General features: G+C 37.8%; 1 protein-coding gene across 3 annotated transcripts in view; it reads right to left on the bottom strand.

Annotated features, from left to right (window-relative positions):
* SUCO (SUN domain containing ossification factor) overlaps window positions 1–20,036 on the bottom strand; it is a 38,110-nt gene that overhangs the window by 10,833 nt on the left and 7,241 nt on the right. For 2 of the 3 annotated variants that reach the window (XM_027694604.1, XM_027694605.1), the window contains exons 2-15: window positions 16,330–16,438; window positions 13,946–14,047; window positions 12,524–12,669; window positions 9,208–9,348; window positions 8,879–9,029; window positions 7,451–7,571; window positions 7,093–7,217; window positions 6,540–6,607; window positions 5,776–5,883; window positions 5,007–5,112; window positions 3,088–3,108; window positions 2,798–2,853; window positions 1,728–1,819; window positions 1,010–1,075 (exon numbers count right to left, since the gene is read on the bottom strand). In XM_027694604.1, coding sequence (XP_027550405.1) covers window positions 1,010–1,075; window positions 1,728–1,819; window positions 2,798–2,853; window positions 3,088–3,108; window positions 5,007–5,112; window positions 5,776–5,883; window positions 6,540–6,607; window positions 7,093–7,217; window positions 7,451–7,571; window positions 8,879–9,029; window positions 9,208–9,348; window positions 12,524–12,669; window positions 13,946–14,047; window positions 16,330–16,438 — 1,412 coding nt within the window. The remainder of the gene's footprint in view (window positions 1–1,009; window positions 1,076–1,727; window positions 1,820–2,797; window positions 2,854–3,087; window positions 3,109–5,006; window positions 5,113–5,775; window positions 5,884–6,539; window positions 6,608–7,092; window positions 7,218–7,450; window positions 7,572–8,878; window positions 9,030–9,207; window positions 9,349–12,523; window positions 12,670–13,945; window positions 14,048–16,329; window positions 16,439–20,036) is intronic. The other variant, XM_027694606.1, reaches the window with a different exon arrangement.

The raw sequence follows: 20,036 nt of genomic DNA, 5'->3' as shown, positions 1-20,036 counted from the left end.
GACAGCTTGAAAGTAGAAAGTCTGAAAGCCACAGAGAACAGATAAGCAGTGTCAGGGAAGAATTTATTGCTTTCTCTCATCTGTGAGAGACTAACACTTACAAAGAATCTGCCTTTTGCACTAAGTGCAAAACTGTTCTAAGCTGTGAATATTCCTAGCCATGACTTTTTTATTCTCAGGAGACAACTATTTTCTAGAAAATAGTATCAGAATTCTGTAGCTTTGATCCACTATGGGATGAAAGGAAAGTCTGAGCCCAGACAGCATTAACTGAGTGCAAATCTACACTACAGGAACAAATCTTCATTAACTGAGACAGAAGGAAAAGCAGAACAGTGTAAGAGCTCCTTAGAAACAGTTGTGTGGAGCTGATACTAGCCTGAATAATTCAGCAGTTAAGAATGCCATTAAAACTAAATATTCATATATTCTTAGCAAACAAACCCTACACTGGAGGTTTTCCAAAGCAAAAAGTGAGAAGAGACAGTCAAGAACTATTAGTTCTCTAAAAAAACCCCAAAAACACAGCCCTTAGGAAGAACATAAGTTACAATATTTACATAAAGCCTTCTCAGAAATAGTATTCTCCATTCCTCCCTTTCAAGCTGTACACAAAGTAAATCTTTACATTGTCTCCTATAAATAAAGCACATTAAACACAGATTTCCAAGTTCCAAATAATTAAGGTTCTACAGCACGTTAGGACTGGCTACTTACAGGCCTATGCAAGGTTCACATTATCTTAAGTGCTCAGGATCCGTCCGTACAGGAAAAGTTTTCACAAAACAGACATCCTTAGAAATTGAAAGTTCTATTTTTAGAACACTAAGATTGATATCCCAACTTTAAATTGTCATTTATTCCAATGAAACTAAATAGGAATCACAATACATTGCTTCAGCAGAAGAACATGAAATTTGTAGATGTTGCATGACAAAACATCATTCTACTTTGAATTAACTCATCTTGTTTTCGCACAGCAATAGTGTATCTAATAAATCATACTCACTTGTTGCAGAACCAAGAAGATTTTTTGAAGATTTTTCTTCGCCTGTGTTATAATCCAATAAATAATCTGTGTATAAAGAAGAACACTTGTGACTATCAAAATTAAATGTGTCATGGACAGAGAATATAAACCTCAAGATTTAACATTTCACTCAATTATGTCAGTTTGATAGTGTGAAAATAAAACTACAGAAATAAAGTTAGAGGTCAGATACAGGTGTTCGCCAGGATTCACAAGACAGATGCAGCAAACAACTCACTGAGCTTCACAGAGGCTGGAGGTACATGGTTTCACATTTTTCAATTAAAACACACCATGACTGCAGCCAAAATAAGCTCCTTCCCAATTGCATGTAGCATTGATTATAAAAACAATCACAGGAAATGGGCTATGGACACTAAGTATAAATCTGTTTTGTGGGAGCTGCTTTGACTATTTTAGTAATCCTTGACTACTGTCAGCAGATGAAGAAATTATTGTCTATTCTGTCAAGCGAAATAGAGACTTATTACAAGCATTTTAAAGCAACCTTCCACATAGTTACATTTTAACAAATTGTTTAAAACTTAAAAGGATTGTTGGAAGAGCCCAGAACACTGTCAACAAGACACATAGTAAATTTAACAGTCAAATCTTTTATCATAATCAGGAAACGAGCCACCAGACTAGCACAGGAGATGTGTGAATGGCTGAAAAAATGCACAAAATATTTGTTTACCATAATCTTCATCAAAGAGTTCTTGTCGTTCAGACTGATACTGAGAATCAGCTATTTCTTCATATTCTTCAACCATGCTCGTACCAAATACCCTATGAACGAAGTTTTAAAAGAAAACCTAATATTAGCCTATTAGTTATGTAATTGTGTTACCTAATTAATAAGCACTATTACTTTTATGTAGCAAGTTAATTAGGATCACAGTAGTTGCATTCAGTTAACCAAGATCAAGCTGGAGGTATGTTTATTTTCTCAAAGTTGTATCCACAAAGTCCACTGCTGGCTTTTAAATGCTGAACCAAAACAAGATCGTGTTTTCCATTCTAATTCCAAAGAGTCTTTTCCTCCTTTTTAACTCTAACTTACACCTAGACTTCCTTGTCTTAAGCTCTCCATGAGTTCTTACACCTCCTCTTCAGCCTCACCTTTGACTAACTTTAGGAGTATCTATTCATAACTACTTCACTTTGCATACTATATTCTCTGTGACTTGTTCTGTCAAAACTAAATCAAATCAATCCAATCTAAAGTAGTCTTGTCAACTGAAAATATGGTTTGACTTATACCACTACAGAGTTCCCAAGTTCAAGACCTGTTTTTTAGGAGCAGTGCAGAGGCTAATGGTCCTCTGAACTACAAACACACAGGTGTTTCTACTTGGATATTCCAAGCATTACTAACTGCAAGCACTTGGGGTGCCAAAAAACACAGAAGCTTTTTCTCAAAGCGCTCACCAAACCTGCTCTTTTTAGTTCACCACTTGTTCCCTATTTTGCTTGGTCAGCCTTGAATGCTCGTGTCCTTCTCTAAAGCTGCTCCTGTTCCCTCACGCTCCCCCCTACAAATATGAACTATTCCTTGCATACTGGAGAACCAATTAAAAAGATTCAAAACTTCTTTAAACAGACATGAAGGAGTCTACACAGCAGCTAAGTTAGGTAACTACTTCAATTCAAAATATTTGCAGATAAATTTAATTGAAAACTAGAATTTGTTGCTCAAATACTATTGAAAAAGACTAATCCTCACTGCAAGGAGGTAGAAAGACAAAGCAAAACAAGAAATATTACCTTATAAGACTTAAAGGACAAAAATGTTCTGATCCAAAATGTGATATCAACTCCACCTAAAGAGTAAGAGGTATTTAAAATAAAACTCCAAAGACCCACAGAGTCAAGAGTTCATTAACATACACATTCAACCTTGAAATTCCAAGTTTTATTTATTCAAGGGATTTGCAGACTGCCCACAGCAGAAAAGACCAAGAGATTTATTCTTGCCATGCATTAAAGTGCTGAGTCGCAGCAGAGAACCCCCCAAGCCCCAAGCATTCACCATTCCAAAAGAAGAGGTTGCTAACCTTTATGTACTTGATGAACATCTGAAGCGAGAGAAGGGAAAGGAGAAAAAAGAAAAAAAAAAGATGTCAGTACAAAGGCTGAACACACATGCCACAGGCAACTACAGAGTTTGGCTGGGTTTAATTCAGTGCTATAAATGCCTAAGATGACAAGCTGTGGAGGATTAAGTTGCAATACTACATCTGCCTGGGGTAGCAAGATTTCTTTTAGCCCTTGTACCTTGCAGATTCGAAGGTTACATGCAACGAGTGTTTTATTAAGTTATAAGTTTAACTTAAGTTATTCAATTTTTCAAGGCAGCATGATTGAAGACAGAATACTGAAGTGTGTTAAATGTTCTAAGTGTATTTTTTATCCCTTAAAGAGCACAGACTACAGAAAGTGACTCAAGAGGAAAAATAACCCCACATAGCATGCATTTGTGTACTGCTGCTGCTTCAAGTTCAGCATAACATGCTTCAGTTTATAGAAGCACGACTGGAGAAATAGAGCATCTGATGACAGACTTAGAAGCTTCAGCTGTCTGTGTGTTTCTAGTGCCACCTTGACTACACACTGGTATTTATTTAATCTGAATTAATTTGCAAGTGTAGAATACATTTATGAAACTACTATGTAGACATGTAGACACTACCACTGAAGGACTGTAATAATCTACAAGTGAGACCAACTATTCCCACAAAAGCACTCTTACAATAAAATTTCAATTGTTTTTGATAAAAGTTCAGTAGGCCACATCAAAAAATTAAACTTTTTTGAAAAATTTTTGGACTCTTCTTCTGTAGTCTACACACTCAGAACTCGAACATTTTACCATGCTGTGTTATTCAAGGCAGAGCACTGTATCCACCAAGGGATTAAGTGCTGAAGCATCTACTGGAATTCTGGATCTTCAGTGACAGACAAGATTCCAGCTACCTTGAGGCATTAATTCAGCCAGAAAACAGAATTAAAAATAAATGAAATCTTTATTCTGTGACTCATGCAGAATTTCTGGGTAGAGAAGTTAAACAACTATCATTCATAGCTGCTGCTTCATGAAAACACAAAGCGTAATTCAGTAGCACAACTAAATTTTTTTTTGGCAGCACCATAATTGGTAGATAAACACATCACTGGAGAGGACCTAAAAGGTCTGTATTTTATTTGAATTTAAACCTCCACTACATCCCCATATTTTCACAAAAGCTTTTATCCCTGTTCAAGTACCACATTAATTATTTATGGAGTTTTATTCTCTTTGAGTCTCCTGAACAAATGCAAGCTATTTTGAAGGTGGAGATATCACAGCAATGCTCCAGTAGCATTAACAGCATCTCTGGATGCTGTTACACAGGGTAAGCCCAGTAGCTTAAATAATTTGCCTGAGTCAGAATTATGCTTGAGCAATTGCAAAACTGCACTTCGAATCTATTGATGAGAACCAAGATTCAAACATTTAGTCTTTCAGGTTCACTTAAAACTGTACAGCAAAATACAATACAAAAACATCAAGAAAGACACATATTCTGATCTGTGCTCCAGGAAGTGAGACAGTACATATGTATGTGTATAAAGCAGGTATAGCCAAGAGACAAAATAGGTCAAGATTCTTCTAATCTTGCATTCAGGGGACACTTGGTTAAGTCAAATAGAATAGAACATTGTCTGGATTTTTCTTAATTCAGCTATCAGCTAAGTATGCACTTGGACACAAGGCAATAGGTGCCTCCCAAGATCCTCTCAGTTACCATTTTGAGGCAGGTCAGAGGCTTGTGACTGTACACAGCTCATACCACTGGGGCCACTAATGAACCCAGGGCAATTAATGGGAAGGCAGGCTTGGATAACACATTTCTCTGGATGCTGTTACACAGGGTAAGCCCAGCAAACCCTTCCATCCCTGACAAGCATGGATGCTTTTGCACTATTAAGTTACCTTAACATATTTTGCATACATCTGTTCATCCAGAGGAAAGCTTTGGACATTTCTCTCATCTCTGGCATGGAAAGTACCTAATTTAATCCATTTGTTTGTTGGATACCTAGAAAGGAAACAATGAAGTCAGCTAATGAAATGCAAGAACACAGTGTTCACAGACATTTGCTGAGGTTTCCCCAAACGCCTTTCCAGAGAAGGAATAATTTTTTCTTTCCAGTTGCACAGTAACAGCAATGTGTTTTTTATGGAAGGGAGAGCTGCAAGATAAAGTAGTCCCAGCACAAAAACTCAGTAGCACCTCTTCACATACTTAAAACAGCGTGCAAGCCCTTGAAGGACAAAACCCTATATTTGATCCAATTACTGAAATTCAGCCAGTCTACAATAAAGTATCTGGAACTGAAAAAAGCCATCTCACAGGAACAGTGAAGAACACAACATCTAAGTGACAGGTTGTAAATATTGCTGTAAGCAAGCAGTAAAAAGCTGTGAGCAGAGTTAGAACTACACAATAGACCAAGTGCTGAAAGTCCAAATCTACGTGCTTCAAGCACCCAAAAAGAAACTGAGTTTTTAATTTTTAAGGGAGCAAAGGAAAAAAAAAAAGCTAAATCGATAAAATATACACACACAAAGAAAATTCATATAACTTCACAAAACATTACGCTTTGCATAATAACAGGCACACACAGACCATGTTCCTTGAAGCCTTGTATCTAATTATTATTTCATTTTTCATTCAGAAGGGTAAATTTAGATAACATACCTGTCACTAATTGACACCAGAAAGTCTTTAGGAGTGGAAGAGAATAATTCATGATTTGCAATGTCAAACTGCTTTACTTGGACTGGTTCACAGAGCTCAACAACAAACCTTAAAGACAAAAAGGAAATATTTAAACAAAGGAAAAAAAAAAAGACTTTTCCTTCCACAATTACAATCCTCAGCCCTGTACTCCATTACTGTTGCAAAGCCAGAAAAATGTTGTAGAGTAAGAAGGCAACACTTGTTGCTCCCTTCAGAATCACTAGTGATATTTTCCTGACTATCCAGCTTAGTAGCTCTAGAGAGCACCTGCAGCTACAAGAGCTTCATCCATCTTGTACTCAAAGGCATCAAGTCACAGAACTAAAAACTAAGGACAGCAAATATAATTTAAAATCACATCTGAAATACCAGTTAGTATATGGTAAATTCTGATCACCTCTCCTAGTTATTTGACAGCTGGAGAAAGAAACCAAAATCTCTACCTAAATACTCTGCGCTTTACCTTCTGCAAGATTATAATTATGCAAAACCTACAAATAGGAAAGTAAATAAAAATACCACCTTAATATTACTTCTCAATAGCAGAGCTAGATTTCTATGGGAGGCACAATAGAGCACCTTGTGCTAATTCTGTCAAAGTTCCTTACACACCCATTTCAAGCAGCAATACACCAAGGTCAAGTCAGTCCCAGAGGATAAACACATTGCCATCACAATGGAAAACTGTAATCATATGAGATGAGCAAACCTCAGTAACTTACCAGATTTTAGTACTGCAAGGATTGAGCATATAAAGGTCCATGTTTTCCATCAAAATAGCTGAAGTACTCTATATAAAAAGAGGATTAGTATTTTAAACTGCATGGTAGATACCAACACAGCATCAAGGATTTCTCCTGCTTTCCAAAAATAACTCTGATATTAGGTATGCGGACTAATAACCAAGTTTCATAACATTCTGAGCAAGATAATGTACAGGACATAGTAAATCATACTACTGTGGAGCCATTAAAGATTATTTACTATGGTGAGATGTTTAATACAGCTTGGTTCAGTTGTTCATTTTCTGTAATAAGTAGACTCTGCTCCCCTTTCTGAATTCACTTAAAAAGACATCAGGTCCTCTATAGCAATCCCTCTTAAAAAAAGCACAGATCACTATGTCCCATTTTAATAAATCAAATCCCCATAAACACAAACATAGGAACAAAAGATTACTTCACAAATCAGTGTTCAGTTTTAAGTGTACTTTGTAGTACTTCCTGCATAACACTACATTAAAATAATGCACACTGATAATTAGTAAATGCTTACCTTTGCCTCTGGATTCGCTGCCAAGATTTTGGCACCGCACTCTACAGAGGCGTAGTTATTCCTATTTTTCTGGACCTTTTTAGTGGCATGCTGCCCACCAACAGCAGAGGGGTGCATTGACTGACCTAGGAACAAGAAAATATTGCTACTATAACAAACCATGCAAACAAAACAGTATTTTCACTGTCAGCGAGCTTCTGCTCACGGCTTTTATATAATGAAGGCCATTAATTATGTAATTCCAGCAGAAAAATGAAGTTCCAGGCTGCATTCCAAATTGAGACAGTCTCCCTATTCAAATCTAGTACAAGATGAAAGCAGTCTCTATTTAGACCAAAGCAAGGAATCCTGAACTTACTCTTTTCTTTCTCCACTTCCATGACTTTCTTCTTCCATTCATCAAATGTTGGAATGTCTCCAGGGTCCTTTGGAGTTATTACTGATGTAGGGTCAATTTCTCCTGTTTTCTTAAAGTCTTTCTACAAAAGAAAGAGCCACCGATTGTGAATATTTTTCAGTACCAACAATGAAAACAAAAATGAACTTCAACAAACAAAGCAAGCTCTCATCAAGTCAAGAGCAGACACATCACTTGCACCCATGTTAACAACATCGTGCCAAGGTAAGCAAGCTTACAAGCCAGAAAAAACACGTGATGATTTCCTCCTGGAATTACAGATTCTCTCACCAAGGTGATGGTAATTTTTGTGGCTAAAGTAATACATTTTAAGTAAAATTTAAGCATTCTGTCTCAAACACCTGCTTTTCCTTCAAAATTTTTGCTTTTCCTCCCCCTAATAAGGAAAGGTTTCCCTGCAGCAAAAATCTTCAAACATAAATTTTGGTCATGACAGAATTCCAGAGGTCCCCTGGAATTTCTGAACATCTCAAAAACAGCAGAATGAGATGTTTAAAAATGGTTTCTTTAACATTTAATCAAAGAAATAATATTTTGGACTTCCCTAACAAAGCAGCAACCCTGTTAAATTGAATTTCAAGTCAACTTCTCTGTACAAACACATTTTCAGCACACCATCAGATGCACAAACAGCTTTGGCTCAACATTTCAAGTGTAGAGGCCATTTTGTAGAAAATGTTTTAAAGTTAGTTCCCAAGATATTAGTGATAGTTTAAATGTCATCCTAAAATAGCAAAAAGGCATGGCCTCGGTCATTCTTTAGTTATTTAAAAAACATAAGCTTTGGAAAGTGCCTCACAGTAAGAGCATAAAAAAGTCATATAGTTGAGTATAAAAGACCTGTCTAGTTAAATAACTCACTTTAACAGGGGCCAAGTAAGATTCCTGGGACAGAATAAAAACACACCAAACATTCTGTGTTTCCTCCAACTGTCATCTTTGCCTCTAGCCATCTGCTTGCTAGTCAGGAACTTCCTGACTCAGTCAAGATTCAACCCTCAAGCTTCTTTTCTACAAGCTCACTTGGACCACGCAACTTCCCCGTTTTCTTTTTCAGCTCATATAAAAAAAATTCTGCATCTACAGCGTCCTGTGGGAAGTCCCAGCTTAACCATCTTTACATAAAGAACAGTTCTTCTGAATTCTCCTCCAGATAGTTTACTTGATTTCCCCAAGTCTTATATTTGAAAAGACTTGCTAGCTCAGAAAAACTGAGTGCCAGCAGATCAGCTTTGCTGCCCTTTTCTCTCTGTTTTATACAGTGGCAATCAGGCAAGTGATGGTTATCACTCATCTTTATCAGTGATGATAACCTAGCAGAGGGCACTGGGCTCCTGTGTGTACTGAGTAAATATCAGCACTGCTTACCTCCCTTTTTAAGTTCTCCGAGGCATTCAGAGCAGATTTTTGCTCATCTGCCCCCTTTTCAGCTACTGAAACTTTCGACTCAAATTCAGATTTTGTCTTCTTTCCCTTGCCATGTGAAGATGATATATTCTCTATATGTTGACCTGCAAGGCTGAAAGTATAAAGAGTATAAGGACCCATAAAATCAGTCATAGGCAATAACAAACACACACAAACACAAACAAAATATGTAGATAAGCAAGCACATGCCAATGTTTGCTGCAAAGCCAGGACAGAAAAGAACAACTACCTTTACACTATTCAGACTCACAACCTATGTGGATACTCACCTCTCTGGTGCACTGACAAAAGAGGAAGGCTCACTCTGAGGGTCAGCCTCAAGTGTCCCACCAATATCACAGTCAGGTTCTGACTGCTCAGCTTCACTAGAGCTGACTACAGGGGTATCAGCACGGGAATTCTCTATTGCACTGAAGGGAAAGAAATAACATGCTTTTTAGCCTTCTGATGATATAAGTAACCCTGACAATCAACCACATAACTAAAGATATTAGAAAGTTTTCATAAAGCAACAGTCTCAGAAATAATTAAGAAACAGATGAAGTATGCTGTACTTAAGGAACTGCATCCTCAGCTGTACCCATGCAAGAAAAGAATTTCCATTTTAGCTTGTTTGTCCCAGAAAGGAACTCAAAACTAGCTTCTCATCTCCCAGAACTCTCATCTAACATTTTACCAGACACTGCAATGGATAATTCTTCCCATCATCATTACAAACTAACAACAGGTTCATGGTTATCTGGCTGCCAGCAATTTTCTTTACCCTTTCAACAAAGGAAAGAAACATGAGATTGAGTTCCTCACTAAAAGCTCCTAATGTTCCCAAGTCAATGGGTGGAAGTCAGAACAGAACTTGGCTAAAAGCAGAGGAGAAAAATGGTGCTGTAACAATATACAATAAAGCCAGGCAGACTTCCTTTCCTCTAGGTTCATTTATTTTTTTCCCCACTAGTGTAATAAAAATCAGGTAACCCAGCAGACCATTATCCAAGCTGTACCAACAGCCCAAACTAGCTGATCTGCCCACTGCTTCACATCCTCTCTCCCAGAAAGGCTGAACACACCACATCAGACAAATCCAGAGGCAAAAAGTGAAACAAAAGTCTCCCCGTTTGCTCTTTCGGAATGACAATGGGTGGAGAGAAGAAGATGGACAACCAATAACTTCCAGTTCTGACTGTCACATTGCTCTAGGCTAAAGCCAGGTATAAGTCAAAGTTTTATTCTGCCCTCTAAAATTCAGCATAAGCTTTCCTTAATGTCAGCAGCAAAGTAGGTTAATCCAATATCATGATAGAGCTGCCAAAACACAAATAGCACGTCAGCGACTTAAAAGGGAATCTTTCTGGTTCTCTGGCTGCTACAATTATCAACAGAAGCAGCTGCAACCAACCCAGGGAGACAATTTTAGTACCTTTCATATGATAGAGTTCCTACAGCATAACACAAAAACCTCATAGACATTCAAGACTTTTTGCAATGTAGCAAAATCTAACAAACATTATGAATACAAGAATTTATTGGCTACAAACAGGGAGTAGTTTCTCTGAACACCTCAAAAATGCCTACATCTGAGGTGCACAGTTTGGCTCTGCATGTAAAGCTTCACTAACTGAATAAGGCTGACTACTACACTTAAAGCTGAAAAGCTCCACATATTCTCCATCTCAGTGGGTGAGAGTATGAATAATTATCAACTGAATAAAATACGTAACAAGTATGAACTTAAAAATCCCCTGATCTCAGGATGTACCTGACTGGCCCCAAGTAACTAATTTTGGCAAAAGGTGAAGCTAGAAGCTGTGGTGTTCTCTCTCCTTTGGATACCTTGATTTGTTAGTAGCTTTGCCTTAACTTTTAAAATGCACTACCAAGCTCACTTTGCACAGCAGCTGTCTTTACTTGCAGGCAGAAGGAGCTCAGATAATTTTGCAAGAAGTTTGCCTCAGACTAGGCCTGAGTAGAAAAGCTACAGTCAGTGCTGTCCTAAAAAAGGATCCATTACAAAGTAAAAATAGTTTGGAATAAAATTACTTTCAGAATATTTTGACTAAGAGGCTCTGCTGTATTATTAGACCAGTAATACCTGAGGGAGATGGACTTTGTTACACTGACAGGCCTCAGCATCTAAAACAGGAAAAATGCTGTCTGAAGATAAAAAATGCAACTGTATCTTTTTAAAGATCTTGTTTAAATATGGGGTTGGACTACAGCTGTTTTGAATATTAATCTGTACAATAACAGACCATCCATTACTATTTAAAGCTAAATTGCAGTTTGAAATATGCATCTCTCCTATATTAATTCTGCCCTTTTTCCCTGAAAATGGTACTGGCGTCAGAACACTGCCCAGCATTAACTAATCAATCAGGTGCTCCAAAACAAGTTTCCATTTTCATTCATTTCATAGTTCAAGTCTTCAGAGTTCCTCACTCCAGTATCCCCAACTGTGACTGACAGTTTTGAACAGTTACCAGATACCAAGCTGAATGTTTAAAAGAAAAAAACATCCTGTCTCTACAACCTGACAACAGTAGGATTTACAACATGTTACAACAAGGAATCACTGCAGTAGTTGACAACAGCTATAAAAACAACAGGCTGAAACGATATTCCAGTTTTGCTTTATAAAAACTGCAAATTTTGGAAGACTTGCAATTAAAGACACTGATGAAGTACCAAAATGTGCTTAAGCATTAGCCCTGGTAGACTAGGCAAGATCAATCAGCAAACAAGACTTCCACACCTTTTCTATGGTAAAGAAACTCAATTTGGTAAAACAGAAAAACCGGACTCTTAAACCCAAGACACCAAAGACAAGTCTACTTAAACATTTGACACATTAAAAATTATCTACCAAAATATTCGATTTTTATCAGCAATCAGAACAATGTATTTCCCTCAGCACACATCAGAAACCCCACCAGAACTCTGTGAAAGTATTGAGAAGTACACACACATGCGTTTTCCTACTACAGTTCACATTTGATAGCACAGCATTCCACAAAAGAAGGGAAACCACACAAACTCCAGAAGGCTTCCTGCAGCAGAGGTAGCTCTGCAATACCCTGCTCAGTAGTAGAACTGCAAATGGTCTTGACTCCATTTATATAAAAACTTGCTATTTTTTCAAAAATCTCCTCATATCAGAACTTATTTCAGATTGCTCTGTTTTAAGTTCCAAAATAAAATTCTGCAGAGTTCTTCCTTAACTGAAAGCAGAGGCCATGGCTGAAGCAGCCTCGATGCTTGTTGTCACAGATGTGAAAGCACATTTGTGAAGGGCAGAAATCCTAATGGGAAAGACCTGAGGGCTTTTATAGTACAGATTATCTAAGCACATGGGCTTTTTCTCAAAGCAGCAGCTTAGAAACTGATAATGGCAATAGTATGTCACTTCATGCAAGTACACAACTGTTTATCCACACACTGAGTAAATGATGACATACGCCATTAGCACTGACACCATAAACCAGCAAAACAATCACATGTAACAGTCTAATTTTATCCCTACTAAACCTTTTAACAACATCAGAGTAAGTGATATTCTCGAAGACAAAAACCAACAAAATTTAAAGGGCTTACTCAGGCTGTGAGACTGGAGGTATCTCTGAGGTAGGTGAACTGGAAGTGTTTTCAGTGCTTGCAACTATGCTGGAGGAAGCTTCATTTACATCTGCTGAGGGTGGACTCACAACTTCAGGCTGGCTTGCTTCACTTATTTCTGTCGACTGTGAAAACATCACAGGTGAACACACATTTTTGCAAAACCTGAACAGGAAAAGCATTCATACAATAACATCTGGTATGGAGTTCTGAAAGTTCAGTAGTTCAGATTTGTCAGAAATAAATTTTCTTTCTTCCTTAAGTGGTATTCTGTGTTGCTCTGGGATAGTTGCAACACTCTTCCACAGTCTGCAATAACATGTAAAAATATTAACTGAAGCAGGGATGTGCAATCTTATAGAGACAGTCAGGAGAACACCAGTTTGAATATTGCAGCAACGGAAAAAACAGTTCCGCTTGCATGTTCTATTACAATAAAATTTACTGTTTTCATCCTAAACTAAATTTTGGAGAAGGCTTCCAATTTTTCACTCAAATGGAGGTCCAAAAGTCTTCAGAAGTCTATTCCATGCTGTAACTGAATAAAGAGATTAATCACTTATGGCTTCCGACAGCTTAGTAGTCTTGAGTCTTACTTATTCTAGGTCTTCAGTTTTCATAAGCCTTTGCACAGCACACTCAAAATAAGGCTTAGTAAATCAGAAAAAGCATATAACCACTGAAACAGGTCAGATTAAACTCTTGCAGCAACACAAAATATTATTAAACAAAAGCCTCTTGTCAACTGCTAGATTACTCCAAGCCATCTAACTGAAAAGGTCTGAAGGCTTTATTATAGAATTACACATCAAAACCATGCATTATGTTTTCTGAAGTATGTCCTATGTATTGTCTTGTAATCTACAAACCAGAAATATATAATCAAATAAATCATCTTTGAGAGTGAGTTTTATAACATTTAACACTGAGCACTGGCTTAATGGTATCAATGGCAGACACTACTGAAGCACAACCCTTTTTCCATTTTGAAAAAAGAAATTAAATTGACAGAAGCCAGGAAGGATCAAAGCTAAAATGGACTGCTATGATCACCAAGTCTGATTTTTATAAAAAATACCTCAGTGAGAAGGTTTTTCATATTTTATTTATAAAGAGACATCCTTAACTATAACATCCAATTTTAATTTATCTTGGAAAGTTTCATTTAGTCAGTACCTACAAGTACTAAACTACTCCTATTACTTATGCACACGGGAAATGCAAGGTCTGTTAGTTCACACATTTTCTCCTTCACTGGAAACATGAGTCTAACAGTAGTCCTGTGTGCAGGTGAAATGTGATAGATGGTTACCAGGAGCTTTAGATAATCAAAATGAAAGGCTGAAATCCAAGAAGCATTTGAAGAGTGTATGTAGACAGCAAATGAAATAAAAGTCTTGCCTGGTCAGATTTTGTGAAGTCATTGAGCAGCTCTTCCACAGAGTAACTCCGTGTACTTGAGTCTGCCTGCTCGGACTCCAGCCTGGGACCAGCCTCTTCCCCCTGGAATATTACAGGTACAACAGCTGTAAGTACACAGTAACACAGGCCTTCTATTCTCAGTAAGAGGAGCCACCTCTGATCAGACTGAGTAATACCACCTTTTCCATCATTAAAATATCAACAAGTTAAGCTACATTAATCTTCAGAGCCACTGCCCGCATATGTTTAAAATCTCACCTGCACAAAGACTATGGCAAGTTAAAAAAACTCAGTTAAATCTTCACTGAAAAGATCATTTTAGCATTGTCTTATATCATTCAGTTTGTCTGCTAAGGAAAGCTCATCATTCTGCTATGACTTCCCATGCTGACAAATCCTCCCTATCTCCTTGCTGCCCAAAAGAGAAGGAATGTAAAATAAATCCTAAGATGACTTGCAACCATTAAAAAAACAACACGTGGCACATTTCAGATGCAGGAGTCTAATCAGCAGAACGAGAGTAATTGCACAAGTCTGCTGTACCCTTTTACAGCAACCTTCTCTTTCACAACTAAAAATTTACAATCAAGTGCAGTGAATTCACAAAGTAAAAAAAAATACACAGTTGAGGGGAAAGAGGTTTTAAAGCCACCAGACTAAAACTAACAAGAATTTACACTTGCCCCTCAAACTTTTTTTAAGTTGACTACAAAATAGGAAAGTTATTTTTGAACAATACTTTAAAATACAGCAAGAAATCTGGTAGAAATTTACATCCCCCTTGTTTTATAAGGGCTGTCGAAAACCCTGTGGCCAAACACTAAGTGCTGGAGTTCAGATCCAAAATGGGCTGCTGTGTTACACAACACGAAATGACATTAATTTGAGAGAGTTAAGGCATCCAGTAGAAGAGCAAGAGCTACAAACCTGAGTGGGAAAATCTTAGAGACAACAGCTAAGCAACATTTTCCCCCAAACATTATTAGCTCACAGCCTAGTCCCTAAGATGAAATAGCATCAATGGCTTGAAGAGACAACTGATCTAAGGAAAACCCATCAAGGGCTGCATAACTGCTCTTTTCTGAGCAGGGCAGCTCCAGCAGCCTAATTAGGAGTAACAGACTCATGCTTAAGATTTCTCATACACCCAAGAGATTTTCTTTAATGAGTAAAAAGAACAGTGTAATGTATGAGTTTTCACTTCTTTGGGTTTAGGTTCAGAAATGTGCTTAACAATGCAGCCACATTAATAGAATGAAAGGAAGAATGTTGGAAAAAAGTAGAAAACATACACCAGTGGCTTCCCAGCGTCAAAGCTTACTTGATCTTTCCAGTTTTATTACATCAGCCATTAAACTAAAGCAGAACTTTTTTTTTCAGGCAGCCAGAAGAATAGGACTGAATGCTATTTGGCTGCACAAACTGGAAAAAAAAAATACAGCTACCCTAGTTGTTGAAATGCTTAAGAAACCTACAATAATTCAAGGGTTTTTTACAGTCAGGCAGCTCCCCACCTGAGTCAACTGGAATGCTCAACACATATTTTTCAATTTTGATGTGGCATATAAAAGCTTTATTGGAATGAAGACCATGATTAACACTACTACAGATTGCTGGAGGAAATGATAAAACCAATACATCAATACTACCCATTTTTATCACGGGACTGATTCTTTACCTATGTAAATAAATGAAGTTACCCTGACTTTCTGATGTGACTCAATAGCTTGGCAACTCACTACACAACTGCAATATGCAGAAACTTGTAATGACTTAATCAGGGTGGGACAATTACACTCAATTTAACCTAAAGTGCTGAGTATGTAAAAAGGGATCATACCTTATTATCTATTTCACACAAATATTTTAGCTTTGTTAATTATTATTAAACAGGAAGAAAACAAAGTGATAAATACTGACTTAAAACAATTAATCTTAAACCTTCTATTTTGGATAGCAAACATTTGTGCACTGTTTTTAACACAACACAGATGTTACTGGCATACCATGGCCTAGATTCATCCAGGCCACCACCTCTGATATTGGTTTCTACAGAGCCACATACTCTCCCTCATGCCCACTTCTTCTAACATCTGCCACCCAAATAAAAAACCTTAAGCCACCAAAATTTACTATTTTCTTTCCTCTCCCATCCCAAACTGTTCCCTTGTATTGTTGCATAACTGCAACAAACCTGAAGGAGAACAAAAACTTGGGAAGATAACATCCTGGTTCACAGACCAACTGAAAACACTAAATATCCTAGCTAAGAAGACCCTGTGAATCAAAATGCATGAATCATTTTTTAAAATTCAATATCAAGTCAGACTGAGTAAGTAATTAATATGATGTATTCAGCATACCTTTTCCTGGAAATTTTCATCATCATTGGCCAGGGCACAAGCATCACCTGAAGCATATTGCACTGCCGATGAGACACTGTCTTTACAAAAGACATTGCAAACAGGAAGCCTATTAAAAAAAAAAAGTAAAAAAATCTTAATTTAAAATGAATAAATGATATTTTAGAATTTCCTCAGCATTGTCCCCAACCTTTTTTTCAGCTGTTCCCACAATGTGGCTAAAAAAATACGCATATACAGTTCATAGATACTCATAAAACTTATTCGAGGACTTCACCTCAAGAAATTAGAAATCACAACAAATGTAGCACTTCCAAAACACAAAACTATCAGCAAAACAGTTACTGAGGTGTTACTATGTCACAAAAGTGGAAGCTGACACAAATTAGTTAAGTTACTGCAAGTTAGAAACATTGAATCAACTATATCCTTTGTCACATAGCAATGGACTATTTCTAGCAATGATTACTGCTAAGAAAAAACTAAAGCCACGGACTAAAAAAATAAAGCTCCTTATTTCCCTGCACAGACCATACCTGAGAAAATTCTGCACATTCAGCATCATCAAGCATATTTTAAAAAATTAGAGAAAATAAGTACACTAAAGGCCCATGCAAAAACCAATGAAAATGTACAGACAAGAGGCAAACGAGGTGCTGGCTTCAGCTACAACCACCAGAGACATTTGTTTTGAACTTGCAGTTCTGAACAGTTTTGCTGTGCAATAGAAATGGATTTATTTCTGTAGAAAAACAGCATCATCTATACAAACAGTTGTACCAGAACAGCATCTTTTGTTGCTTAGAGCACACGATCCTTTCACATCCTAAACCAGCATCTGAACAGCAAACCACCCAGCTTAGAGGCCCGAAGGTCTTCATGCTGACTTCAGGTGAGGCCAGCAGAACTATGCAAACTGAGCTTTCAGTGGAGTTTTCAACAACACTTGAACATCAGTCACCTGCCACCTTAAAGACAAACATCTTTCATTCAGGAATTACTGTTCATACAACAGCCAGGTGAATTCACACAAACAGCCTGAAAAAAAAGGACAGAGGAGGAGGCAGGTCTATAGCATAGAAAAATCTGGATACAGCAACCTTAGTCAGAAGAGTAAGATCATTAGCAGGTCATGATTCGCTTACACAGCTGGGATCATTCTAGTGCTTAGAATTTGAACTACCACCTTTCTTAAGGGCTTGAATATCAACTTTATTGGGAAGCATATGCAGCACAGACTCCTCCATCAAGGAGGAGCCCATGCAACAACCACAGCCAAGTACAAAATTTAAAAACAGTTTTATGCATATATACATATATGCACACACAGAGGGAGCACCACTTCTCCAGGCTGCAATCACAAAAATCAAACTTTTCTTGTGGAGATACAACCCTATTGCTCCTCTTTCACCTGCATCTGCAGGGATTATCAGCAGGTACCAGCCACTAAATCCATGGCTCTCGCCATTAGGAGAGCAGAAGACAACAGACAAGGAATTTGTGGGACCTGACACACTATTCTGGAGACAGGCAAATAAGGCGCCCAGGTCTGTCTCAGCCCCAGACCACCTCAGTAATTTCTCTTATCTTTGAGGCAGTAGCTTTCCTCTATGCTAAATGAAAGCCTTCAAGTCAGGTAGAAGCAGCTGCAGTTACTGGAAGATAAAGAACTGAATATAAGGGTATGATATTGTAGCAGGTACAATGTCTCACACAGCCATTGAGAAGGAGGTATATGCTTCTCACACATCTTAAATTCCCATCCCATCATGCAGTTACTTGTTTGTATTAAGTTTTCCATCAAACCTCTGTCTTATCTTAAGCACAGGATGCACATTTAAGAGAAGGAATTAAATGTTACCAGACTTTCACGGCCTTACTACCTAGCTCTCACTTGGGAAAATCAGTTATGCAAATACTTTGAGTCATTTATATTGCTAAAAATTAGTTTCAATCATTTCATGGTGCAATTTTCTCATGCTCTTCATTCCAGTACCTCTGATCTCTCCTTCCAGATATAACAACTCCTTGGTTCTTCATAAAAAATACAATAGAAAAATCAAAAATTATACAGAACATACTGTAGCTCATCCCACCCTGTCACTACACACGCAGGCACATTCATTTCCTATTTTGCTTCCACTAAGGGGGCATCTCCGGTGAGCTGCACAGAACAACATGAAGACCTTCAGTGCAGAAAAGGAAAGGTATCGTTGGCTGTGAATCAGCATTTTCAAACACAAGGTATATTTTCACAAAAGCATTAATAACTACTTTAGTACTTGTAGTCACAAAAAGCACTCAGCACAAAAGACACATTTCTTGCCTTAATATACAAAGAGTTTTTGTGCAACAAATCAGGCTTTATTAGGGCACACACACCGCTTTTAGAAGAATGCGGTTTGGCAGCTCAGATTTAAACTATTCTGACAATCTGTGTCTAATGTCTGATTTGCTTACTTTCCAAAATTCTTCTTGGTCTACTCCCCAACTCCAACATGATGCCTCAAGTCTTCCCAAAGCCCTCTAAGCTAGGGAGGGGACTGAGAACTTGTTGTGTATGCGTGCAGGCACCCACAGGAAAACCTGAGCCCTACTGCACCAGAGGATATATCACTCAACTGCTGCCATCAAGCTCTGACAGAGCATTAAGAACACAAATCCACAGAACACCAATGCCACATGAGACCAGCCAGTCTGTGAGAAGTCAAATTAATCATCTTACCAAGGCCACCACGAGTTTTCTTTTTCTTCAGACTTTCAGCATTCTGCATATTAATTCAACAGGCTTCTTTAGCCACAGGCTGGTAAAGGATACAGCCCATAATAAAAACAATTTGCCAAAGCAAGCATTACTCTAAATGCAGAAAGTCAAACATGAGAATCTAATTGTTAATTTACAGAGGAGAGAATTCCCCTTGAGTTTAATGAACTTGCAGTGTACATACAGTGGAAGCAGAGCAGCTTCTGCCTGCACATACTAATCCATCCTTCCCTTTCTCATGACCCAGGAGTAGTATTTTAATGCTGACTCAGAAAGCAGTAGACCTAATGCCCAAATAGTGCCGGAGATTAGTCACCAGATATACTGTCTCAGGTACAAGGTAGATCTTCAAAGGAAGAGATTGTTCCAAACACATAACCCACAGTCAGTGACTTACATGGATACAGAGGTTTTCAAGAGTTCCATTTTTATATGTATGACTCAAAATACCACCTGCTATTAAATCTCATAAAGAACAAAGAAACTTAAGCACGACTCTTAGTGCTACAATTAACTATAGTTTAAAAGCTATTTTCTTTAATATGCCTTGAATTTTTCAGCTTGATATGCACAAACCCCAGAGTAAATGCTACAGGCTCAGACAAAGCAGAGGGGTGGGGGGAATCTACTTTTCCCAGGGCAGGCACACACTGTGGTTGCCCACTGAAGCAGAAATGCTGCTCACCCCTATCTGAATGGTTCAGTACACTCATGGCTGTAAAATTGGCTCTGCTCTATTGAGGCTGTTCTGCTTTTGAAAAGGAACACACTGAAATTCAACAGTGCAGGTGGTTTGGAAATTGCAGAGTAGGTTTCATGTGAAAGACCGTCCAGTTCTAATTTGGCTCCAACTCCCTAAGTAATTCTGAAGGAGGCTGCAGAAGACTATCAGAGATAGAGAAGCTATTGATAACTGTTTTGACAGGCATAACAATGAAGCAGA

This window comes from Neopelma chrysocephalum, unplaced genomic scaffold, assembly GCF_003984885.1.
Source record: "Neopelma chrysocephalum unplaced genomic scaffold, ASM398488v2 Primary Assembly neopelma1_98, whole genome shotgun sequence".
Classification (NCBI taxonomy): Eukaryota; Metazoa; Chordata; class Aves; order Passeriformes; family Pipridae; genus Neopelma; species Neopelma chrysocephalum.
Note: the sequence above shows the minus strand (reverse complement) of the source record. Positions and strands in the feature narration are given on the sequence as shown.